The 25,824-nt window shown below is 39.1% G+C and overlaps 2 protein-coding genes and 1 long non-coding RNA gene across 5 annotated transcripts in view; 2 read left to right on the plus strand and 1 right to left on the minus strand.

Moving 5' to 3' along the window:
* The first annotated feature begins 282 nt into the window (after positions 1-282).
* On the plus strand, positions 283-8,484 carry LOC148424296 (uncharacterized). Its single transcript, XR_015865464.1, has 2 exons — positions 283-490; positions 5,927-8,484. It is a non-coding gene; the product is annotated as an uncharacterized LOC148424296 (long non-coding RNA).
* Positions 778-9,599, minus strand: spg7 (SPG7 matrix AAA peptidase subunit, paraplegin). Its single transcript, XM_088413761.1, has 17 exons — positions 9,274-9,599; positions 8,459-8,561; positions 8,281-8,370; positions 7,955-8,196; positions 7,712-7,851; positions 6,956-7,058; positions 6,178-6,303; positions 5,941-6,103; positions 4,557-4,730; positions 4,351-4,475; positions 4,138-4,240; positions 3,929-4,039; positions 3,179-3,294; positions 2,748-2,904; positions 2,297-2,460; positions 2,113-2,190; positions 778-1,377 (listed from the first exon to the last, which is right to left on the minus strand). The coding sequence occupies exons 1-17, from the start codon at positions 9,475-9,477 to the stop codon at positions 1,171-1,173; spliced, it is 2,406 nt and encodes an 801-aa protein (XP_088269887.1). The 5' UTR covers positions 9,478-9,599; the 3' UTR covers positions 778-1,170.
* A 1,452-nt stretch (positions 9,600-11,051) lies between these two features.
* ankrd11 (ankyrin repeat domain 11) overlaps positions 11,052-25,824 on the plus strand; it is a 76,169-nt gene continuing 61,396 nt past the window's right edge. For 2 of the 3 annotated variants that reach the window (XM_088412950.1, XM_088412952.1), the window contains exon 1: positions 11,052-11,477. The gene's annotated coding sequence lies outside the window, so the exon portion shown is untranslated. The remainder of the gene's footprint in view (positions 11,478-25,824) is intronic. The other variant, XM_088412951.1, reaches the window with a different exon arrangement.

The raw sequence follows: 25,824 nt of genomic DNA on the forward strand, positions 1-25,824 counted from the left end.
TCAAATAAAGAGCAAATTGATTGGACCATGAAGGACCATGAACCCTATTTTAATCCTTTGCAAATCATTCCATGTCTTTTTTTTAACATTTCATGTTAGTTATTTGGTTAGTTTCATTTTTTTTTTTACTGTAGAACATGCCGTAGTGGCAAAAATGCGTGTTTGGGAGGAAACAGCCCGACAATCATCGTCAGGAGAAAAAAAATAATTCACCTGGGGGCGGAACCTTTGTTATAAATACTGTGTTCCCCTAGGGACTGATTTGATAAGATGAACAGCTCTTGGTGACGGCGGCGCGTTGACAGTGTTTTGCATTTAAATGTAAAGTATTACGCCTGTTTTGTGGTCATTTATTCACTCGCCGGGATAGTCTCCATCACCCGCAAGCCCTCTGAGGATGTCCGCTCAAGAAGATGGATCGATGGAGGTTTCGACGCCGGTCGTTGTTGAACGACATATTGGATGGGTCAAGGCAGCCATACTGTGAGAGGTGCGGGTTCCTATTTCACTTCCTGTTTAGAAATGTAGGTACCATAAACCTCATATTGAATAAGAATTTAACTCGCCGATATGCCGAAAGTAATTTATATGCATTTATTTCACTATGGGAAGTTTAAAATGTCGTGATATGGGCCTTAAAAAACTTTAAATTTGCTCCAATACTTCCGTTTATTGCAATTCATTTTTATTTTCGGCCATAAAATATACAGCTCAATGCTGTAGAGAAAGTGTACCCCCCCCCAAAAATAAAATAAAATAAATAAGCCAACAAAACGCTTTACAATGAAAAGTTGTAACTTTAATTTTCTCGTCATTCTGACACTTTTCAGGGTTGTTTGTAATATAATCCTGAGTGCTTCTTTATTTGTGCCCACTGTTTGTGTCCATTTTGTCTCAGCAAGATAGCATAGATAATCACGTCCCAGCCAAAGACATGAGACATTGTTAAGGCCAAGATGTCCTCTAGTAAGCACATTAGGACTTAGTAGCTTAGCGTAAATGAGTCAGAAGACCAAAAACAAATGTCCACTGTGGTGGACACAAATAAACTGGTTGGGTCTCAGGAGGGTATGTAGTCAACATGTCCACTTCAAAGGACAAATTCACTCAGTTATTTCACAAAAAAAAAAAAAAAAAAGATAGCAGCTGAGAGGAAGTCTGGCGCAAACTTCAGGCCATCTCTGGATTCAAGTCGTCTTCGTTGCGTCTGCGTGAAGGTGGCTGCGGTTCGTCTTCGCCCGTGTCTTGCTTGTCCCTCTGAGCTTCCACCCAGCTCTGCGGGAGAATCATTTTCTTTGGCCCGTGGGGCGGAGGACCCAGCAAAGCCTCGATGTCGTCGTAGTTCACCACCTCACGCTCTAACAGAGCGTTGGCCAACTGCAAAGAAGAAATCGCGGCGCAAAAGCTTAGTTTATCTTGAGGGCCGCACATAGAAAAATTTATTCCCAAGAAGGCCGGATCCATAAAATCATGGTATATATTTAAAAACCTTTAAAACATCCACTTCAGAGATACAATTCTATGTTAATACTCTCTAAAATAGTACAAGCACAACATCACTGTTAATCACAAAACATCGACATTACTATTAATCATAAATCATTTAAAGTGTTTGACTTATTGAAAAAATTCAGCTCATTTTTGTACTTCACGTGACAAAATCTTCTCGCGGGTTGGATTAAATCCGTTTGTGGGCCAGGTGAGCTAGGATCAGTTGTTACCAGAGCCTTAAAGGGACAATGTGTAAGATTTAGACGGTTTTTAATTCAAAAGGAATAAATTAAATGATTGTAAATATCAAAACTTTGCAAATACACGTGTTCTTAATGTTTCAAATATAATCTTAGGTCTAGTTGTCATGAAATGATATTACATAGGGGGGTGGCACCCCTCCGGAGGCGGCCATGTCTGTTACAGCTACGGACAATGGTAAATGCAGCACCTGCAGCACCTCCTGCTGTCCGTCATGAAAAACGCTCTAAATCTTACACGTTGTCCCTTTAAATAAATATTCGTTGGCTTTATATTCTTTGTAATAGTCCAAAATGATTATAGATCGAGGTTTAATTTTGTAATTAAATGTAAAAACATTTCCAGGAAGAGAGAGCATACCAACGTCAACTTGTCTCTGTTGTCCAATAGCAGCTTTTCTGTATGCCGGTAGGCGCTGGCGATTAGCATCTTAGCTTCCTGAAAGCATAAATGTGTCAAGTTCATATGAACTGTATAAAACAATAATATGATTAAACTAATAAAGCGGACGTTGCGTTGATATTAACGGAAAGTGTGAACTGACGAGATCCATCTGCTGCTGGAGTCCTTGGCTGAACGGTCGACGGCCAATAGCGCCCTGCTCCTCCGTTTCGGGGAAGGACACCTGGCCGACGCTGCTGCACATGCCGTACTGCTTCACCATGGAGTAGGCCACGCGTGTCACCTTACGCAGGTCGTCCTGAGCTCCTAGGGGTCAGAAGAACTTTCAATTGAGCGTGAAATAGAAGAAGAAGAAAAAAGGTCACTATAATTCAATGAATTTGACTGCACCATTATTACCCAGCCCCTCCCAAAAAATGCTTTAGTCAGCAATCATAATTAGTTACACATTGTAAATGTGATAGAAGTTGATTGAAATGCACGTGATATAAACATTCTTCAAAATGGCAAAGTCACTTTTATATGAAAATGTCCTGTCTCTTGGGGACAAAGAAAGAATTAGGCCATCGCTGTCGGTGAGGAGAATTGCGTACCTGTCGTAACCTTGTTAAACGTAATGGCTTCTGCGGCCCTTCCTCCCAGAGCCATGCACATGCGCTCAAACAGCTGCTCCTTGGTGAACAGGTACTGGTCACGAGGCAAGATCTGGGCAAATCCCAGGGCCGCGTTTGTCCGAGGTGCGATGGACACCTGAAACAACCAAAAGTCAGTCAAAAATCATTACTGATTTTTTTTTTTTAAATAAACACCAAAGCATTGCGTGAGATTTTAACAAGATTACTGCAGTTACTTTTATAATGCAGTGACAGGAACTGTTTCTTTTCAAATTAAGAGCAAACTAATTGGAGCATGAAGCAAATGATTGCTAATTTGTAGTGATGGGGAAATTACGCTTCAACTGGGGGAGTTCAATTGGAGCTGTTGGAAAAAAAAAAATAATAATAATAATTACGCGGTTTGTTACCTTCATGACTGCCTCCGTGTGCTCGAGCAACCATCCTACTAATGCATGGCCCGACTCATGGAAGGCCACCACCTTCTGCTCCTCTTTGGAGAGGATCTTGCTCCTCTTTACACTTCCTGAAATTGCACATTTGCATGCTCTGTTTTTTTTTTCTCAATGGAAATTAAAAGTATGGAAAGAGTCACATTCAAAAGTGGATTCAATATTTTCGTTACATATCACACATTATACTGTAACTGTTTTCTTTATACTTTGCATAACATGCTATACATTAATTCTCCAGCAATGACGGTTCATTTTCCTTTTTAAGTTAATTGCAACTTGGTAATGCATTGCTAAACTGTGTTATTTAGTGACTCCTTTACACAACTTACTTTATTACTGCAATATTTCACTTTACCTAAAAAAGCTCTGCGCTGAAAAAAAAATCACAAGGGGTATATGATTATCATTGCAAAAACGTTGAGAACCATTGGTATAGACCAAAGCCATATTAATCCCCCGCCAAAAAAATCCCCAAAACATCTGGTGGTGTTTGGTTCAGGCAACCTAGAAGCCAGAAGGAAGGCAACTAGCTTTTTCTCACGAGGAGAGCGGACAGGAACCTGCGCTTTCTCAGATCTCCTTTCCTCAATGTTTGTGGCATGTTTGTAATTTTCCATTTTCATGCATTTTTGAGCAAGCTTCAGGGGCACACTAGGGCGGCGCTAACCGACATTGATAGACAAAAGCATGTAGCTTCTACCTTACCTGCTATTACTCTCTCCACGGCGTACTCAAAGTTGAAGGTATCGATAGACTTGTACCCCTCTCTGGCAGCATGCAGGGCAGCTTCGTTACATATGTTCGCGATATCCGCGCCTGCGGACGCAAACGCATTTCTCGGGTGAAATCTGATCAAGAAGTTACTGATGCTATGATGGAGCAAACAAGAAAATGCTTGGCGGGCATTCTTCTACCGCTAAAGCCAGGCGTGAGCTCCGCCAGGCGCAAGGAGTAGAAGCTGGCAGGTTGGCTAAGCTTCAGGATCTTCAGATGTTGCTCAAAGATTTCCATCCTCTCCTGAGTAAAATACAAATGTTTTGGTTTTATTCAAGCTCCGGAATCATATGGATTAAAACCAAGCAGTTTAGGTTGGGGTTAAATTCCATTTCAGTTCACAACGCGCTCACCTGCAAGGTTGGAAGATCTATAAAAATGTGCCGGTCCAGTCTTCCGGGTCTCATCAGAGCATTGTCCAAAATGTCCGCTCTGTTCGTGGAGGCCAGGACGATCACATGGTCGGTTGTTCCCATCCCTGCAGGGAAAAAAAAAAATTCTAAGTAATTCAAGATAAGGCGAGATAAGAAGCTCTCTATGGCAAAAAAACGCTTCCCACCGTCCATCTCAACCAGCAGCTGATTGAGGGTCTGCTCCTCTTCGGTGTTGGAGAAGCCGGACATGTTGGTTGAACGCTTCTTTCCCACGGCATCGATCTCATCAATGTAGACGATGCAGGGCGCCCGGCCGCGAGCCTCCTTGAACAGGCTCCTAACCCTGGCGGCACCCAGGCCTAAAAACATTTGGAGTTATTTTCGAGCCGTTAAGCTAGTTCTGATTTTCAACTTGAATGAAGCGTTGAATTTTATATTATGCTGTTGACTTACTATTTTTTAAAACGGTACTTTGCATTCGGGTTATACAGACATGATTTATTTTTTCGTCACCCTTACTATAAACAGTTTTGCAAAAATATGCTTTGCATAATATAATTACGAAGCACTGCCCCAATGTATGGAATAAATGTGTCGTATATTCTCATATCTAATGTTACTAAATAGTACTACTACATCAAGTCTCTTCTAAAGTTTCATAAAAAAAATATTAAGATAATACAGGCTGATTTTGGATCGATATTGGACAATCATCGATGCAGCCAATATTGGTATCATACTGGAAATAATCAAATTTTAATCACGATCACGATATTGGCTGCCACGATTAATTAAGCTAATCCTCAGCGATATTAACATTTGAAAAGTCAAGCACTTTTTTTTTTAATTAAGTCAAATCAAGCACTTTGTCATCCTACCACAAGGGAGCAATGTTTCCCACACGTTTGCATGACAAAAGCATCTGTTTTTCTCACTCTAATACTGCATATTATTTAGCAGTGTGAAATGGCGTTGAGTTTCTATACCGTGCTAGCTGTCAATTGAGACCCATTTGGAAAAATCCGATCTACAAAAAATTGGAATCAATTCGGTTAGAAATGACCGAAAATGTCATTCTGACTGCTAATTGATTAACATTTACTTTTATAATGTGCTTGGTTCTAAGTAGGCATATTTATTTCGTTGGTTTACACTCAACAAGTAAGTTAGCTGTGTTGCCCTGTGTGCTAAGTTTTTGCCATGTTTCGGGGGGTGAATTTGTTTATATTAATAATTACTTTAATTTTTTTTATTGTTATTACTCATAAGGATCAAGCCTTGAAGCCTCATTAATATACTGATTGTTTAAAAAACTGCAATAAATGGACATGTTTGACCAGACATGATGAATAATTGTGATTTCAATATTAACCACGATAATCTTGATTATTATTTTGGCCATAATTGTGCAGGCCTAACTGGAAGTGGAAAACGTTGTATGGGGACCACACTGTTGTTATATATTTTTTTGCCCTTACTGCAACATAGGATAAGACGGGTTAATCATTAACGCAACGTAACGCCAATTACACCTTGTAAAAATATGTCTCGACAGAACCATCCGCGTACCTCCGATGACTTCAACAAATTCCGAGCCAGCCATCGCCAGAAATGGAACCTGCGCCTCTGTTGCGACGGCCTTTGCCAGCAAGGTTTTCCCGCAGCCTGGTGGTCCAAGCAACAATGCCCCCTTTGGAACCTTGGCTCCCAGAAGGAGGTATCGTTCGGGATTCTGAGTACAAGACAACGTCGTCAATTTCGTTTTCATCTGAGGAAATGTCAAATGTCAACAGTGACGCTTGTTACCTTGAGATAGTCAACAAATTCTTTCACTTCCACCTTTGCCTCATGCATGCCTGCCACGTCTTTAAAGCTCACGCCTTTCCCTGACTTGCCATCCACGATGGTGAATTTCGCCATCTTCAGCTGATTCTGTTAAGAAAATTGTGCGCACATGACATGAACTAAGAGTAATGATGACAAAACGAAGCTTCGTGAAGCACTTGTGAAAGTAATTTACTCTGGATAGTGCTCTTGGTTTAAAGCAGTGTTTCTCAACTATATTTTGCCAGGCCCCCCTCCCAGAAAAGAGAAAGATTTTGCCCCCCCCCCCATGCATTGACTATAACTAAGATTATTATTGATGAAAATTGTTTAAGTATACCTACACATATATCCTTTTTAATATTAACAACAGAAAAACGCAATATAAATCAACTTTCAACAACTGTTAATTATTTTTATCGCGTTTATAGGGGTTACAGCTTAGTCTAAAACGGAAAAAAAAGAAGAAAGCGCACCAAAGTGGATGAAACTAAAAGAAAATGATGAAAATGATTACTTTATTGCAATTACTTTCCACGTGACAAAAACAAAGCCTTTTTCCTGGCATCACCTCGCCCCACTATTTGAGAAGCACTGCTTTAAAGGTAAAGACTCATGCAATGAAAATGAATATTTCCAATGCATCTTTAAAAAAAAAAAAAAAGAGTGCCACCTAGAGGAGCAAAAAAAATGATCAAAAGTGCTTCATGAGACTTTATTTTCTTTTTAACACAGTCTGCAATCAGTATTTCTCACTTACAAATGCACCGAAGCCACCTTCTCTTCCACCCATGCCTGCCAGGCGAAAAATGTACCAGAGAATAGCCACGCCGATTGCCGCCATCCCAAGAGCATAAACTGCACTGCAATGAAACATCAAGTTGAAATCAGGGGAATGTTCCAATTTTTCGCGGGAACATTTTAGGTGTCCGAAAATTTGGTGCATCCTTAATCCCTCGTCGTTACATAAGCCCTGTGCAACGGTGATTTTATTTTCACTTGACAGCAAGTAGCAAAATTGTGGTACTATTTGATGGAAAATAAGTGATATTGCACAAATGAAATATGACTCAGAATGCTGTTTAATCTCACGGACTGTACTTGACGGCACGTGGACTTGATGGACTGTGTAGAACAGTGGTGTCAAACAAATTTTTATTTTGGGCCGCATTGTAGTGATAGTTTCTGTCAGAGGGCTGTGAATTCAAATACATTTTAAGTGTGTTGATCACACATTTACCAAGATTTGATATCAGAAGCTGGCAAAAACTGTTCAAAAGAGATTTGGAGAATAAGAAAATGTTTGTTTTTCTTCCCCCAATTTTTTAACAGTTAGACAGCTTGCAATTTTGGTATTTTAGTCAGAAACCTGAAGTCAAATCAGCATTTCAAGGGCCACGAAAAGTGAGGTGGCGGGCCGGATCTGGCCCCCGGGCCTTGACTTTGACACCTGTGGTGTAGAACAACTAGTAAACAACATTTTGTGTTGTTTTTTTTTTTAAAGTGAGGTTCTTACTTTCCAAAGAATCCAGTGCGTTTGTAGGAGACAGGTATCCGGTCCTTAATGTCAATATTTAGCTCCTCCTCGGCAGCCCTCAGCTTCTCCTCAAATTTGTCTATGTTGGCAACCTGCATTCGATACATGAGTGCGAGCCTCTACCAGAGAGATGAAAAAATGGAAGAATTAGTTCCAAAAAAAAAAAATCTGAAGTACTGTTAATGTTTTGATGTTGGTCATAGGAAATGGCGGCCATCATACAGGCCTGCCGAAGATGACTGCCCCAGGGTGAAGGTAGATTTCCACAATGTCACTTTCGGGAACCACCTGGACACGTGACACCTCTCCCTTCGCCAACATCTCATTGACAAAGTCATTCCAAGAGATATTGCCACCACTTGTGTTTATAGAGTTTAGCAGGCTCATAATGAGCGCTATGATGAAGAGCGTCCGCAGGCGCTCTCGGTACATCTGCTCATCCTGCTCGCGCCGTTTCTTTTCCTCTGAGGAAGACGATTGTGTAGAGAGTGGACTGTTATGTACATACAAGAAAAAAATACACAATGCATACTCGAGTATAGTTTTACCTTCATCTTCTTCTGGGGTTTTTCCTTTTGGTGGATTATTTTTATCTTTCGTTTGTTTGGACTGGGATGTACTGAAGAGGTTTGTTGACCCTGGAATGAAATCATGTTTTCCATTTAAAGGGTTAGATTAGAAGATGCAGATTATTGTAGGATTTTGTGATGTGAAAAAAAAGATTACCTAATAAATTTACCAAACCCACTGGATTTTGAAGCAGGTGGTTTCTGATTAAATCTCTACTGATTCCAGCCAACGCGGGACTCAACGGTCTGTTGAGAATACTCTGGAACATAAACATTAAGATGTGAGAACATCTGATATTGAATGTAGTATTTTTTTTAGTGACAATTACAAGCAATGGATGACATATCATTTAATGTGATTTATATGTATATAACTATATATAGATAGACAGACACACACACTATCATAAGGGTGAGCAATAAATTAATTTGATGATTTGTCATTTTCAAAATAGACTATTTAAAAATGTGCTAAAAACCAAGGTTTCGAAAAGGTGACAGCATAATTGATGGGTGGTTCACAAGACATGTTCATAACCGTTACTAGCCCCTTAACTTTGGTATTTACACAAGTTATGAGAATGTTGAGTTTAAGTTAATAATATTTTGAAAATGAGGGTACATTATTATGGTTGCGTGTGAATCGTTTTTTTAAATCATTTAAACTTTTAAACAAATGTTTGTTGAGTTATTACTTTGTTGTAGATCAATTAAATTTGTAATAGTCAAGAATGATTTACACAAGTCAAGTAGTTTTTGGCTAATACTGCACAGCCCTAGTATAATTAAGTATATAATAACAATACTTGTGATATTTTGTTGCACTATCAGTACGGGACCTCCAAACGCATCGACCAAAACCAAATGTCCACTACAGTGGACAAAAATGTTTCAGTCCGTCTGAAGAAGTTATTTAAAATATTTTGTCGGTATGTATTAGAGCTGTTTAACTAACAAACAAGCGTTTCTTACCTGGATTAGTTTTCGATGTTGTCCAGTAAGAGTCCTCTCGGACATTGCAAAAAGCATCTTTCTGAAGATGACATTGTTGACAGCGCGGTTGGTCGTCGCCCTGTTGGCTAATATGTGACAGTTTTGCTTAGACCAAGTCCAAGCTAAACCTCTGGCATATTTCGCACAAAGGCGAACACGATGCTGCAACAACGACGCCGCCATGATCTCGATTGGTACGGAAATTTGTTTTATCTACCGAATAAACATCGCTGGTGTTTAATCAAACATTTACGCGTTTGTTGACTGACATGCTTTAAGCTAGCTTGTAATATTATCCAACTGCGTGACGCACTTCCCGGAAATACAAGACAAACGCAAAAGTAATATGCACTGGATTTAATTTATTTTAACGGTTAATGTGTGTTACCAAAATTCAACTGGGCGTGTACATTTGAATTTATATTTGCATTCATGTTGAAATCGGGGTTAAATTAAAGTCGTGTTCAGGAGGGGCGAGCTGCGCACGCATTTGTGCATCCTGAATGAAACAATTACAGTAGATTAAAAAAATGTACATCATGTAGTTGCAAAAAATGCGTATCTATACCACCAACATTATTCTTAACCTGTTGTAACGACTCGTGAAGAAAAAAAAAGTGAAGCAACGTACAAGCAATGCACTCCCCAATCGACTCGCCGTTTGCATCCTTGCATATATTGTTGAAAATGAATTGAATTCGTTTTAATACAATAATGTTTGGTTTTATTATACAATTATACAAGAAGGAAGCAGATATTTAGACAAAATGCGTTGTGGTGGGTGAGTGTTTATGGGTTACGTATTCAGCAGTACCAGCAGGGGACGCTATCCATCAAGTTAAATATCTCTGAGGTTTGTTTTGCGTAACGCCACATTGACCATAAACTTCACAGGGTGCGTTTCTTTAATAACACATTTATTTGTTGAAATTTTGAAACTATTCAACACGTTAAACTTTACAGTTGTGTTGTCAAAAACAATCGTACGCAACGAGGTCACTGACAGAGTTGAGAGTGACATACATAATGATGACCAATGAGATCCCAGGACTTTTTGTACCAATTGAAAAGCTTGTTCTATTCAGGCTGGTTGCTGGTCGACTGATGGGTGCGCCCGATTTATATACCAGATCGTTCCGTTTTTCTCAACGACTGTCTTACTTGACCATGCGCTACAATTTGTGTATTTGCTAATGTCTTTTTAAATATTTGCGGCCAGCCTCGCCGATGCATACGTACATATTTTTACCAAAACTTTATCCCGCATTTCAAATTGGATATAGTTGCAATTATTACTAAAGTAACATTCTCCTGGAGGATTCATTAACACGATGTGGTATTTCTACATATTTTCTGTTAAATAGGTTCTCATATTGAACCCGGATAAAGCCAAAATATATATATTATTTGCTTTTGCGCCATTTACTTATAATTGCAAGGTTTTCGCTTCTATTTTATACTGTCGTTATCGCACGGAGAAACAATTCAAGTCGTAAACACGATTTTCAATATTCCATATCGAACGCACCCAATGTCTGTACTTCTTTGTCGCGATTGGTCGTTCTGTTGTAACAGTAGCGCGGGCTGTTGGGTTGAAACTACAAACACGGTCGGCCATTTTGGGGCATTCCTTGTACTTTGATAAAACAGGATGAATCCATTCCGGATCCAAAATGGAGGCAGTTTCATCGTGCGCGATGACGTTTTCAACCAATCACAAGACGGCTTCCATTTCCCGAGCGTTTCCGTCCTGCACCTCGAAGTCGAAGGCCGCTTGAAAAACGCTCGAATGGGTTCGCTGATGACTTTATCGAAACATTCTGTGCTATTTTGATGGGTTTCCTTCATCGAATCAAAACTGCCGTAACGCAAGAGGACCGATGAAGCTTTGTACTCGGAAGTGAAGAAGAATTAAGTGCGTCGCAACCGTGTTTTTGTGGATATTGGAGTCGTCTTTCCTCTTGTCGTCTTCTTGTTGGTGTGTATGGTTTTGAACAAGCTAGCGCTAGCCTCGTCTTTGCTGGGCTGCTTTTAGCTGCCATGGTCCTTGCAAGTCTATGCGGATGTCTCCGGGACTGTGTGTGCTAAAACGAACACAACAAATGGGACCATCTAGCATTGGCTGAACGCACCGTGGCATTAAATAAACGTTTCGTTCTCCTGTTAAGGAAATCCCAAATTAGGTAAGTACGACTGTTTTTTGTTTTTTTTTTTCATCCAAGGTTCACACGGTCAGCGCGGTATCGACAACAAACTGGGCTGTATTGTGTGCTAATCTGCTATGTTGTGACTAGCAACAAAGGTCAATTTTTATTTTCTACATTTGGTCATGTTTTGTGCACAATTTGAAACGATGTATTCATTTGTATGCGGTTAATGGAATCTTGATTTTCTCTTTCTGGCGGTGTTATATTTAGAAGTCTTGCTTTTTTATTTTTGGATAAAAGCCGTGGGAAAGTGCCTTGATGGGATCGCCTTTGTGCTTACGTTTTATTTTTGTTTTGATTTGTTCCATGCACTCAAGATTGACCTAAATAGAAACGGTTCTCCATGCAGCAGTCTTCTGTAATATTCTTCCAAGGTATCAATATACTTGGGGACTTTTACTTGTTATTGGCCCAATCCAGGACCTCTTTACTACCTATTTGCTGTTTGGATTTTATAGTCAAGCTTGCACTGACACACATTTTAAATGTTCATAAGCTTCATACCTCCATCTAGAATCTAGACACGTAGAACGATCCACCAGTCAAACGTGTGAGTGATCTTCGAAGAAATAAGCTTCAATTTTTGTGTGTATAATAATAGAAGGTTTGATTAGTTATAGGTGGAGATCAGTTGTGGTTGTGACAGTGATCCAAGGGGAGAAGCTGTGTTTTACGTGTTGAATATCATGCTCAACATGGTGGGCTTGTGGCTGAGCAGTCAAGCAAGCTCTCGTCTTTGGTGCAGGACCAATGGCGAGGAAAACACTGCAGTGCTGCTGCTGCTATTTTCCACTAAGGTACCCAGAGGTCTTTGGAGCTTGTTGGGTTCATGTTGACGATGCTGACTCACGTATTACAGTCCCCTCAACTGAATTCTCCCCACTTTCTGCGAAAGTTTGTTTAATTGAGCTTCTAGCGCTACGTTGTTCCTTAAGAATCAGATGGATCATCCTTTGGGTGTGTTCTTGAAGACATATAGCTTGGCTTTCCATACTTGCTACATTCATAATTTGATCAGTTGGTATAGTGTCAGATTATTTTATACGTTTATAATATTTTCACTTTTATAACTACCTTTATCAATGTTTTTGGAATAGCTTATGTCTTATACATCTACTCAAACTTCAAAAATGACATTGTTCCTCGGTAGTGCCGTGTCTTAGTGGCTGCTATCTTCGTAGAATTTTCTATCTAAAGAAAACACCCAAAATATAAAATAAGCATTTCAAATGCTTCTATAATACTCCTGTGAACAAGAAATTCTCTCTTTCGCACACACACGCACACACACTAGGAATATCCAGATTCCATTTGCATGATTGAAAATCAGGCTCGATCACATAATTTTCAGATGATCGAGGGAGGAAGATCTGTTTTGGAAATATTTAATTCTATTATGATGTCTTTTTTTTTTAGGGCTAGAATGGTACAAAGATCCTGTCGAACAAGATACTGTTTAAAAAAATCTGTATATAAATATACATCTATAATAAATAAGTAACAAAATGATTAGTATGGAAATGAAGCTGGAGATAATCAAGAAATACGAAGAACGCTAGGCTAGGCTACCCTTGGCGGGGAATATGGCCATAAAAAGCCACGTCTCTCCTAAGGTAAATAAATCCTTTTATATATTTTTGTATTTGTGATGATATTTAATTATATACATGTATAGTATATATAAGCAGCACTTACTATACTATTTCTTTACTGATTTTTAATATGTATATTTTGGTGTTTTATACGCATTGGCTGATTACCATTGGTTTCTATTGTGCACCATACGACGATTTCGCTTTACAATCCCAACTGCGGAACGGATTAATTTCGTAGAGTGGGGGTCCACTCTAATGCGGAAAACAGCCTACTTTCGGTGACAAAACAAATTTAAAACTTTGTGAAAAGAAATATTGGTGCATTACTCAAGGAAAATTAACAGATTTCTGGCTATTTACTGCTAACCTTAGGCAAATCCAAAACCAATTGGTAATTGCCAAATTAACAAGGCATTGCAGCATATGACATTTGTGTGTTGCGTAATCCAAAATTGCAAGTCATCAATCATGTTCGCTAATGTGCGGTCATTATCAAAGAACATGCTGGGTCGAGGCAATCGGTTGGATTTAGCTTTAACTTAGCTCAACCTGCTTTGGTTTACCGCCGCCTGCGAGCGCTTCCAGTCGGCCGGGTAGACTGCGAAACATTGGATCTTCTCCACAACTCAGGGATGAGTCAAAGTTTGCTGATAAAATGATTGTAATTTGCAGTCCAGCGTCGAAAAGGTCCTGATCAGCGTATGATGTAAAAGCCAAGCTGTTCTGCATGAACAGACTGGAAACGAGCAGGAATATCACAGCAAGCTTGCAACCTCCGAAGAGACATTGTTGTGCACGTGCCACCTCAATGTTGCCGGATCAATGCTTTGATTTCGCCCGCCAAGCTCATCTGATTCTTCTTCTGGGGAGGTATTTTTTATTTCACATTAGGCCTTAATAGTGGTAAATACTGGTATAACCCTGCTGTTGTGCTACCTAAGCCAAAATCGAACGCTTCAGAAAGTCACCTAAAGATGACTACTGTAATGTACAAGTTAGGGAATATACACACTGCTCAGTTTTAAACTAAGAACTGTTGTTGGCCCAAAGATAGCTGGGATAGGCTCCAGCGTGCCTGTGACTTTAGTGTGGACAGTGGAGAATTAAAAATGCATGCATTTTGGGGTGTAAGAACAAACTTTGGAAAATATACTCTTGAGCGTGTTTTTTGTCCATCTACCAATTCCCACCACCACTTTACTCAGCAACCTCTACACATGCATATAGAGAAACTCTTAATCAACTCCATCACAGTCTGCTATTGGAGGTTGGAGTTGTACCGGACAGGACAGAATGGGTTTTCAAGCGTATCATTAAAACTGCAACGTACGCAGGACATAATCAGAGACAACAACACACTTTGCAAGCTTCTTTCCTCTGGCAGACGCTACAGGAGTGTTACAGCCAGAAAGGCAGGACTTAAAATAGCTTCTGCCCACACACAATCAGACTCCTGAACAAATGACATCACAATCTGTCAACCACACTGTGCAATAGTTTTTCTTTTGTAATCCTGCTTGCTTCAAAGTTTGGACTTTGCAATATACCGCTGTGACTTTCAACACGTGACAAGTTGAATGTCTGCATTCTTGCAATTAAATACATATTTTTTCATCTAACTAAACTATTACTCTTTATAGTGTATTTAATTAAGACGATTTATTTGGTTGTAGAGGTGTTTAGAACCATTCAACTTCAAATCGTTCAAAGCATCTGATCTTAGCATTCGACTAATTGTTTTCTGATTTCTGAAGTTTTTCACGTATGCAGACGATTATTTTTTGTTTAATCAAAATTTGGTCATTAGCAAGCATCATTTACTTTGGAAAACTGAACAAGTTACTGAAGATTCCAAAAAGGTTGGCGGGTATAATATTAAAATCCTCTCAGGTGTTTCCGACCATTAAACAATAACAAATTAACAACAAAGGTTGATTAAGAAGCAGCGTTTGTACAGTCCAGTGCAAAAAAAAAAGGTATCGAAACGTTCGATGAAATAATCGATAGAATAAATTCGTAATATGCCCGACAGCGACGTTAAACAGTTTTTTTCATCGTAAAAAAATACATAAATAGTTTGAACCCTCGATTGAAAGCAACTCAAATGAAAACTTTTGTAGGAATATGAATATTGTTTGTTTCACGTCTGAATGTCAATATTTCTTACTCAAGCCCAAAAAATGATGCAATATTCATTCTAGTGTTGCGTAACCTGAGTACAACAGCAGAAAATGACATCTAGTTACTTTCTGCGCAGCGGAAAACTTGGTGTTACGACATTCTCATCACATATCCTATAAAATGATGCGCCTCCTCCTTACTTCTTGCCAAGAAAAGCGTTTTTGAGTGTTGTGTTAGTTTGGAGAGCTGAGGCATGTAGCTACAACTTGTGCAAGCACTCTGGCTGCTTTCCGCAGGCTTTCCCCTCCCCCCTTGTGCTGAGCGTGTGGTCCTTTTTGGTAAACAAGTAGAGCTACTCCTCTTTCTTAGCTCGGTCTGTGCTCCAGCATCTCGCGACAGGGTGGTTTGAAGCGTTTTTTTGTTTTTTTTTAACGTCAATTTTTTTTTTATGAACTTTAATCTGAAATTCAGAAGCCCTTTGAAATTCACTCTGGTCCTCCTTGTATGATTGAAGTGAAACAGAGCAAAATGGCGGGCTACAATACTGTGGCTTCTCAGAGCCTCAAATTGAGCTTTCGGACGTCCCGATGGCGGACAATGTTTTTAACTTTGCCTGTTAAGACTATTAAAGTCCTCTGCAACACGACACATTTTCTCTTGGCCAAGAGTAGTTGACGTCAAAAGGCAAAGATTTGCATTTCTGGCATCTTGCTGCTGCTCCCGAATGCTTTGCAGGTAAAGCAGGGTTGTCTGTCGTCCTTTTTAACGCAGTCAGGATTTTCCAACTTTTTTCCAGGTAGCTGTTTTTGTGAAAATACCGCAGGCACAAAATGAGGATCCAAGCCCTGCTGCCAGTTTTTCTTCTTTTGCATTTATATGTAACAGCAGCAATGAAAATGTTGAGTGCTAGAATGGCAGGACAGAAATTTGTGAATTTTCACATTCCGTACTCACTTCTATTGTGAGGAATACAAAGTTATCCTCATCCACTTTGTTGCTTACATTGTTGCGCGTAAAATTACTTGATTTAGAGATGCGAAAAGCTGTACGGATCTCACAGTTTCCACTGTCGAAGTTCTTTATACTTTACATGGATGGTAGGGATGAGACAAGACCTTGTACAACGAGATCTTGCGAGATTTAAACGCAATGAGATTACTCGTCACCGCACAGTACGATATCAATTTATTTATTTTTGCTTGTTGGGCCATAAGTGCAATGGAATACACGGCAGAATGTGCTGCATGAAACAAGACGCCAAACACTTCCAAATAAACCTAAACATACCAAATAATGTATAGATGCGATGACGGTGACCACTCTTGCTACAGGACAACTGTTTTTTTTTTCCTTACCAGAGTAACACAGATGAAATCACGTTTACTTTCCAATTTAGGTTAGGGTTAAATAAAACATGATTTTTATCTGAATACATGCTTATTCGATAAAATGTTGTAAAGGATAACCATATCATTGTAGGTGTTTTTTTTTTTTTAATTTAAAAAAAATAAAAATAAGAACAGGCCTGCAAGCTACTTATGTGGTCTTTGCGGACACCATGTTGGTGCCATTGCTCCAATTGTAACGTGCCACACTCACATGCAAACCCTAGCTGTGTTCCAGATTTCTGTGTTTATACAAAACATTGTTTTAATTAGCTGCTACTTGTATGGATTAGTGGTTGAACTACTCTAAGGCTTGAACTCTGCCAATCGGCGATCGCTAAGGCTTGAACTCTGCCAATCGGCAATCGCATGTTTTTTCCGTATCTTGTCATTCAATTGGGCAATGTACGAAGGACATTAGTCTTTGTGGAATATAAAGCTCTGTAGAACAGTGAAGTGTCTGATTTACAAACGTTTGAGAGTGCAAAAATAAGATGGTAGTCGATGAGAATAGCAGTTGGCCTCTCTGTCTTTGGCTATTCTTAAAAAAAATTGTATCAGCTGGACTACCTGCGTGGAACAAGGGCAGCAATGGGAAACGTCTAATAATACACAACAGCCGTGTGCTACCGCCAACAAGATCTTAGTTCATCATAAAAGTTGTTTGATACAACACACACCAACATCGCAACACTTGTGTTGCTTTACGACACTGAAAGCAACACTTTACGACACTGCCGTAAGTGCATATAGCTCCATAGACGCTACAACCATCTTGACTTGTATAGCAAAACCAACACTTGTAGAAAGGGTACCCTCGAGTTATAATTACGTTTTTTGGGAGCCCTATCATGTCCTGTCAAGCAACATGCTGAGCTATTAAAGAAAAGATAAGGGCGGTTGATTTGTTTCATGGCTGTCCATCAAAATAATGAAACCTGTATACCGGTAAGTCTCATGTGTCAGACCTTTGTACGATAAATTCTCTGCCTTGATTGGTTTTAGCGACACAATGTTGTCTTCCAGTTCATATGTACCATCTCGATCGAATTTGCTTGCTACCATCTGCACTCCTCAAACCTTTCAATTTTGCCGACCGGGATGGATTCACGCATAGCTACGTGAACTGCATTGACTAGTTGTAATCGCGTCGCTGGAATAGCTCAATTTACGTTTGACCTTAGCATAATTCATTATCTATGTGTGCTTCAACCCTTAAATCATTATCAGGGCAAACTCCTCCCTGCTGTCCAATTTGCAAGAAATGGGAATTAAAAAATAAAAAAAATCAAGTGTTGTGACAAGTCACTGAATTAAGAGGCTATGTTGGACACACGAATGATGCAAGTTGTTGCCATTGCTAGCTTGCGCTACCCACACAACTGTCACAACTGCGCATCAAAATAAAATCACAATCCTCCCCCTTTTTAATTTATATTTTTTTTAACTTTTTGACTCTGGAAAGACTGCAGTTATTGCGGACTTGGTGGGTTTGACTATGTTGTGTATTTTGCTTGCAATGTGTACTTTTACAGGGCTGCCCTGCCTCCGGGTAATAATAGCAGCACAACAATATGATGTCAGTCTACTATTTGAATTGTGTTCAAGGCTCAAAATATATATATGTATATATACTTTTGCAGGGCAGTTTTGGCTTTATTATTATTATTGGTAGAGGAGGATTTTGTGTGATTGTGTAACTGCATGAGAGGGGAAATAGTTTCTCGTCCACATGAAATGACTATTCATTAATACACATAATAGTAGAATGACTGATTAGAAATTAACTACTATCGTTCAATGGTAGTTCATTTCAAATATTCTTTTAAAAATATTTTGGTGCATTTGTACTTTTTATTAATACTTATTTTATTTTAAGTGCCCAAATTTCAGTTTAAATTGGATTTGTTCTTTAAGGAAGAACTCATGTATATGTTTATTGGTGAGCACGAAGGGTTGTTTTGATGTTATTTACATAATTATTTTAATATAGCATGGTGAATGTTATTGTAATATGCTGTAATATTAAAAAAAGGGATTTGAAATTATGCTGTAATTTCAATACAGCTATATCGTGATATTTTTGCCCAAGGTTATCATACTATCAGATTCCCATATCGTACCATGCCTGTTTGGGGCCATCGGCGGGGGCTTGATTCTCATTTTCCAGTCCTTTTGTTTACATGAATTCATAAACACAGAGCTGTGTAATTGAATGCGCATCCTCTGCTTTTGAGGACTTGTGTTTTTAGTGTCTTACACAGTGCAAAAATCTTTTTTTCCTTCAAGAGCTGGTTTCAAAACATCTTCTATCCGCAATATTGTCTCAATATTGAAAGGCCAGAGACTTTCCCCAATTTCAAAAAGGCCTTGGGAAGAAGAAGTCCCTGCAGTAAGCCATAAAGTGAGATGATGTGAGGATGTGGCGGTGCTGGATGGGGGTTGGGTCGAGTTGTTATGGCCTGGGTGAATCTCAATCATCAAGGCCCTTTATTGGGGCTGGCCTTTTGATGAGCCAGCTGCAGCCATTCATCTTGCCATTTACATTGAAATGCAACAACAGGAAGGGGGAAGGAGAGCATTGAGGTGTGCGTCTGCGCTCGTAGGATGTGAATGAATTGCAAAGACATACCTAAATACCAAAGAGAGGAGGTCCGTCAATTGGCGCTCAGCGTTTCTATCGTGTCTAGCCACCTAGCTTTTGTTTTTCCTTATCCTGTTGTGGGGCAGTATAGCTAACCATAACAAAGGATCTAAGCACCCCTTTTGACTAGTTGTGTGCGTTTGCAGACGTCAGCTCGTTTCTGTCTTTACGGCCTGGCTGGTGGCTATACAGAGCCTGTGATTCATGCTACTGTCCCATTATAACTACTTGGCCGCGCTGGTTTCCATTCCTCGTTGAATCTTATTTTTTAATGACGACCGGTTTCAATTCATGTAGAATATGTTGACACCATTCTCCGACATTGGATAATGTTTGACTGTAAAAGATGTATTGTTTTACTTTCTTGAAGGAATCTAATTTTCTTAACGGTCTGGACCTACAGACCGGTGATTTAGCGGGACTTGAGAAAACAAATCAACTCGGCAGAGATAAGCGAGAACACAGTATACGTTGATATATGAACATAGTGTAAAAGTTATCAAGTGGTAGTTGAGGATCCCTTTGAAAATGAGATGGTTTATTTCAAGGGGGTTATCCTCTCACCAAATTACATGAAATGGAAAATGGGCTTTACATAATGGCTAAAAAGTATTGTGATAGAAGTGGTATTTTTTTAATTGTCATCGACAGCTGAGATGTGTTTTATGGTTCCTGAGCGATTTTTTTTTTTTTTTTGCGTGGAAACTTTTTTTTCTTCCTTTTTTTTTTTTTGGATCATTTCGGTCTAAATTATTCCGCATAAAGATCACTGGTCAACCGCGTGCATTCGACCTTATCTATTCTGATCTGCCCAAGCGTTCTGTGGTAGTGTGATGCATCGATCGTAGGCCCTGTTCTTTAGAGGAGTGCCTCTGCACCACGATTTGCTGCGCTAGCTAGCCTGCCGTTTCTCATTTATAAATGAAGTGGAACAAGATTAAAATAGTGACAATCGGCGCGTGTGGCTTGCTGTCCGACATGTACGCACAGACAGGGTCTAAATCTTTAGTTTTTGCAAAAATGCATGCGTTATGCCAATGATTGCTATATTTTGCGTACCCTTACAAAAAAAGTGTTGATTCAAGCATAATTGTGGATTAAACCGTCGCTAGGCTTAGCGGTGGCAGCCATGCCATTTTGGCATCGTGCAAACAGATCACCATTAATGTTGGCCTTAACAGACAACAAATAATCGCAAACTTTTGATAACATGGTCTTTTACATTTACTTTTTACTATTTTGACGTTTTTTTTTTCCTTGGCCTAATAAACACTCATACATCTCTGCGGGAAAAAAATGGCGTCCTTTAAGTGCACTGTTGTAAACTTGACAGGGAAAGCATTGCTACTGTCGAGTTTTACTCACCAAACCGGAATAATTCGCGTCTAGTAAACAACATCACCTTCTTCCACCTGCCACAGGATCTCCCCTCATTAACAAGAGACGGGTTGGCACATGTTGAGGCTTCTCTCGGTTTCCATGCTTGAAAAGCTTCACAAATACATTTATCTCAGAAGACAAATACATCTTATGCAAGAAACGTATAAAAAGCACTGACCTGCCCCGATCTACTGGTGGTTTTCTCAACACGCTACACCCTAGAAGTTAATTGCATGCATTGTATATGTTTGTAATATACGATCTGTGCTCATCTGTGTCTAAGTAGTTGTCACGCACTCTGCAGTGATTTTTTTTTTTTTTTTGTAATAGAAACAGCAGCCAGCAGTGTAATCTCTGGCATGGATGTAGGGCATTTTCCCCCACCCTCCAAGTTAACATTTATCACACAAGCCAAAAGCCAGCACAGCCTACTTTCTTGTTTTTCACTTGAGGTGAAGAATTTATCGCTTATAGCAGTGTATTATTCATTTCATCATTGTTCACCAGCCAGGTGACTCTTCAGTAATTAATATTTGGTAGTTTTGAGATCTGGCCTAATGTGCCATGTCGGTTTCTGTTAATAAAATCTGACTTTTGAGAAAACTGCGAGCTAAAATCTGTCAAGAACACTTAACAGGTCACGGGCGACTTGTATTTAGTTGAAAACAGCAGTGGGAAATAGTGTGAAAAGCCTTCCGAGTTTGGAGTCATGAATGACGTCTTTATTTCAAAGTCCTCGTTCTTTGAAGTTTTGATTAAGTGACATTTCTTGTGTTTATGGGGGTTACATTTTTTTTTACTTTTAAATAAGTCTTGCTCTTGTGTTTGTAAGAAGAGCTCACAAGTGCAATCTGTTATAAAGCTACCGTTACGTGCTTTGCGACATCCCATTACGTTTTTCGGTCAAGAGACGAAAAATTGTATTGATCTGTAACATTTTGGGAAGATTTATCAAATTACTAGTGATATCGATACTTGGTTTCTTCAGTGACTACTCAAAAGTTGAGTATTCCTACTTAAAAAAAAGTTGTATCGAACAGTCTCCACGACTGATTTTAACCAAAGTAATAAACTCAACATTTATCGAAAGCAATTTTTGTCTTAAAAAGTTTTAAAATCATGTGCAAAATATTCAAACAAAACTGCATACTGTTTATTGTATACATAATCAGTTTTAATGTAAATGCATTCATAGCTACTGCAAAAAATAGCTTGCTCATAGCTTGCAATGCCATTATTAAGTAATTACTAGCTATTTTTCAAAACCTTCTTACGATTTAGCTCATTTTCAAAATCGTGCATTTAGAATGCTGCATTCAGACTGCTGGCATATCTGATTCCAATTGAATTCCTCCTCATATCCGATTTAGCAGCTGAATGTCCAAATTTTTTTTTTAGCCAGCATCCAAATCCAGTTTAGTTCACACTGGGCCACATAGTTATGCAAATAAGCAGAGTGCTGAATCTCCAATAATCAATATGGTAATACTATAACACGGGGATGTGCAGAATTGGCCAATAGTTGCAAAAGCCAACCATGAAATTATGATTGAATTGGTAAGAATCTATTTGAACGTCTGCTGGTGCCTACCCGAGGGAAAGAGTTTGGAAAGGTGATGACCAGGATGTGGCAGGGCCCAAAAGAATTTTGCCTGAAATTTTCTTTTAGTTCTTGCTTCCTACAATTCCTCAAGACGTGTTAGCACAAATAATGACCCGCCATGACTATTTTCATTAGCGCGGGTGTGGTAGCAGGTTACATACATGGCGCACGCGACAGTTAAATACACACGCACTCGCGCACACACATTTCCATAACAGTTATGCACTACAGATCTGTTGACTGTTTCATCATCTCCCCCCTTGGGTTTTCCGTGCATTTGAAATTGTTTTGTTTTTGTGACTCCTTCCCTTTCGCTGTACACTACCTTCATGCTTGTTCATTCCCATTCCACACTTGACGAGATTCCCCTTAGTTTTCCACGTCCATACAGTAGCCGCAGGTCCTCAGGAAGTTCTACTTGCAGGAAGCTAAGGGCGTTGTACCTAATTGCCTTGTTTCCTCTTCAGACACAAATCATTTAAAATGATTTCAGCTCTGTGGCAGCTTCTCCGTTTTTCTGCATAAGACCTACAATATACACACAGTTTTTCTGTATATTTGAAAACTTTAGCAATAGAATAAGCTTTTTGTTAGTAAAAATGCTTTCTGCAGAAGCTGCACTTTATAGTATTATAAAAAGAGCCCTTTTCCAAAACACCATAAAAATATCAAAAGATGATCACATAATTCAATTTTTTATGAACCAATATCAATATTTTGTGTCAACCTTTGCATCAGTTCCATTTCTAACTGAGAACAACCTGCTTAATTTCCTTTTCAACGATAAATCTTTGCATTGCATTAATTATAAACAACCTGTTTGTGCCCGTTAAGGGCTGGAGAAAAAAGTTGATAACTCGATCACAAAAATCTTTATTTATTGTCAATTAGTCTTATACAGCCCACCATCACTACAACATACGTTGCACTCTGGTGTTTGCAGGCTACCCTTGAAGTGTATTCATTTTGCAGATGACAATTTGCGTTTGTGTGCTGCGGTTTCATGCCGTTCTCAAAGTGGAGCTCAAACGATGTTAGTTTTGAAGTAAACTAGCACGGAATAAACTCAAGTCTTGTCACACTCCATCCCATCACTACTTTACTTGAGCCTTCCACAAAATCTTTGGGCCCTGTTAAACTTATATAGCCTAGCATACTGTAACTTACATGCTTCTTTTGGAGCCTTGTAGTTCATATATATATATATATATATATATATATATATATATATATATATATATATATATATATATATATATATATATTTTATTTATTTTTTTTTACATTGGAGTGTATTGGGTAGTTCTATTTCTACACTAGCATTTATCTAGCTCGACGCAACAGCTGTTAGCATAGCGTCTCGTTTTCCAGGCACGCCTAATCAATTTACACTCAATCCAACCATTAAACTAATGTACATGTGGTCATTCTTGATTTGATTGATCATGCCAGGAGAGGGGCAGCGGATGACTGTGATTTTTTTCCCCTACAAACTACCTTTTGCCATAAGAAGTAAATGTGACCGCAAGAGTTTTCAATCTACTCACTGTCAGCACACAACCGCTGGTCGCATATTCGTTGCCTTGAGTGACTATAGCAAAGGAAGTCCCAAGTAAGAAAGTAGATTGCTTAGCCGTAGTTTAATATGTATTCTGTACCTTATTCATGACAAACAAGTAGTAGCTTCTATCACATCTGCTGCACACTGTTGTAAGGTGTTTAACAATTCATCAGCTGATAACACACTGCCCCTTTTTTTTCTTTTTTTTTTTACAGAGGACGGTCTTACATAATTGTATTCCTTTCCTCTATTTGAGCAGTATTCTGTGGCCGATTTTGGATGTGGTTCAGAAATTATCTTTGTTGGTGTATGTGTGCGTGTGTGTGAAAAAGAGTGAGAGTGAAAGGGAGCGAAGGGAGGGAGGGAGCGACAGCTGGTCTGAGAAAGTCGTGTGCTGCATGTTGCTCTATAAATCAGTGTGTGGGATTATTTTAGTTTTTCTACCAGGCGTAACGGAGAAACCGAAGGACCAAAGTTCTTGCAGTAAAATGCAGAGTTATGGTGCTAGCTGTACGACAATACTAAATGACTGAACTTGGATTGGATGAAAGGTTTCTGAAATCACTTAAAAAAAATGGATTTGGATTTTCTGCTAGGATTCACAGCTGTCAACTCCTGTTCGCACAGATTTGTCCAATTGATTTATAGAAGCATGAAATTAAACCAAAACAAACAACTGTCTGTGGGCTCAGCCAACCACCAATTATACTTGTCCAGTCACCGAAACCCAATTCGAGGCATGGTTCTCCCTAAAAAATGGTGCCACTTCTGTGAAATATGCCGGTTGAGCATGCTATGGTAGTTTAATGTGGACCCCCGGTCTACGACATCCCTCCCTTACGTTTTTTTTTTTTGAGCTTACGACGTGGATTGCGACGTTTTTTTGTCTCCTCTTTACGGTATTTTCCCGTTTTACGACAAAAACAACTGTCATGACCCTAGGGGTTGGCTGTACTTGTGTTGCTTTGGTCTCCATCTTCAGGTGTTTTAGGTAATTTTTCTTAAAGTAAGAAGTACAAGTAAGAAGATGATTTATATGGAACAAGGGCAGAAGATGATTTATATGGAAACAAAGCTGGAGATAATCAAGAAATACAAAGCTGGCCTAGGCTACCCTTACTGGGGAATATGGGCATAACAAGTGCCACTGAAAGGTAAATAAATCCTTTCTATATTTTTTTATTTGTTTTTTTATTGTATACATGTATATTATTTATACGTAGCACTCACTATACTATTTTGATTAAAAAAAATTGCTATGTATATACAATTTTGATGATTTTATCTCGCGCTGCATTGAAAGATTTATTAAGCCACTAGCCTTCAAATAATTTGGATTTACCCGGTATTTATGTATGCATGTATGTGGTTGTGTCTTCAGATATGATTTGGATCTAATGACTTGTTAAATTTCAAATCAATTGTGCCTGCGTTATAAGCCAAAAAGATGAGAATCATGCCTATGTCCCAATATTTATAGTTCTGACGATAAGCATTACAGCTGCTGCTGTTTTAATGTCTTAAGTACTGCCATATATTTTCAATTTTGCCTACAGCCACCACTTGCTGCATGCCAACCATGGTGGATTAGCAGTTACCACCGTTTGCTAAAATTTAGCAAAACCGATCTGTCCAGTGAGATTCAAATTGATGATTCTCCAGGTGCGCTTCTTTACACGTTAACTTTCTGTGGTGAATGTACTCCTCAAACTGACCGTTCTGGTGACTAATCGTGTGTGTACTGCATGGTTCGGAAGTTTATAACTGGATTAGTTTAAGGGCGTAATGATGTCATTTTCACATGACAAAGTACAGTTCAAGTGCGCTCTGTGTTAGAAGGTCGTAAACCGGGAGATTCGTCGAAATTTTGCATTTTATCTTGGGTGCATAAAGACAAATATTTCTCTGGGTTCTTAAGAAGCAATTAATACGTGCGGACCAATTGCTGATTGTTCGTCGTTTTACAACTAATTTCGAGGCAGGATTTCTAAAGCCAACACAAAATATACAGTACTTTGCAGATGGAAGATTGTT

Source organism: Hippichthys cyanospilos, chromosome 4, assembly GCF_059441005.1.
Source record: "Hippichthys cyanospilos isolate Australia breed blue-spotted pipefish chromosome 4, RoL_Hcya_1.0, whole genome shotgun sequence".
In the NCBI taxonomy this organism is placed as follows: Eukaryota; Metazoa; Chordata; class Actinopteri; order Syngnathiformes; family Syngnathidae; genus Hippichthys; species Hippichthys cyanospilos.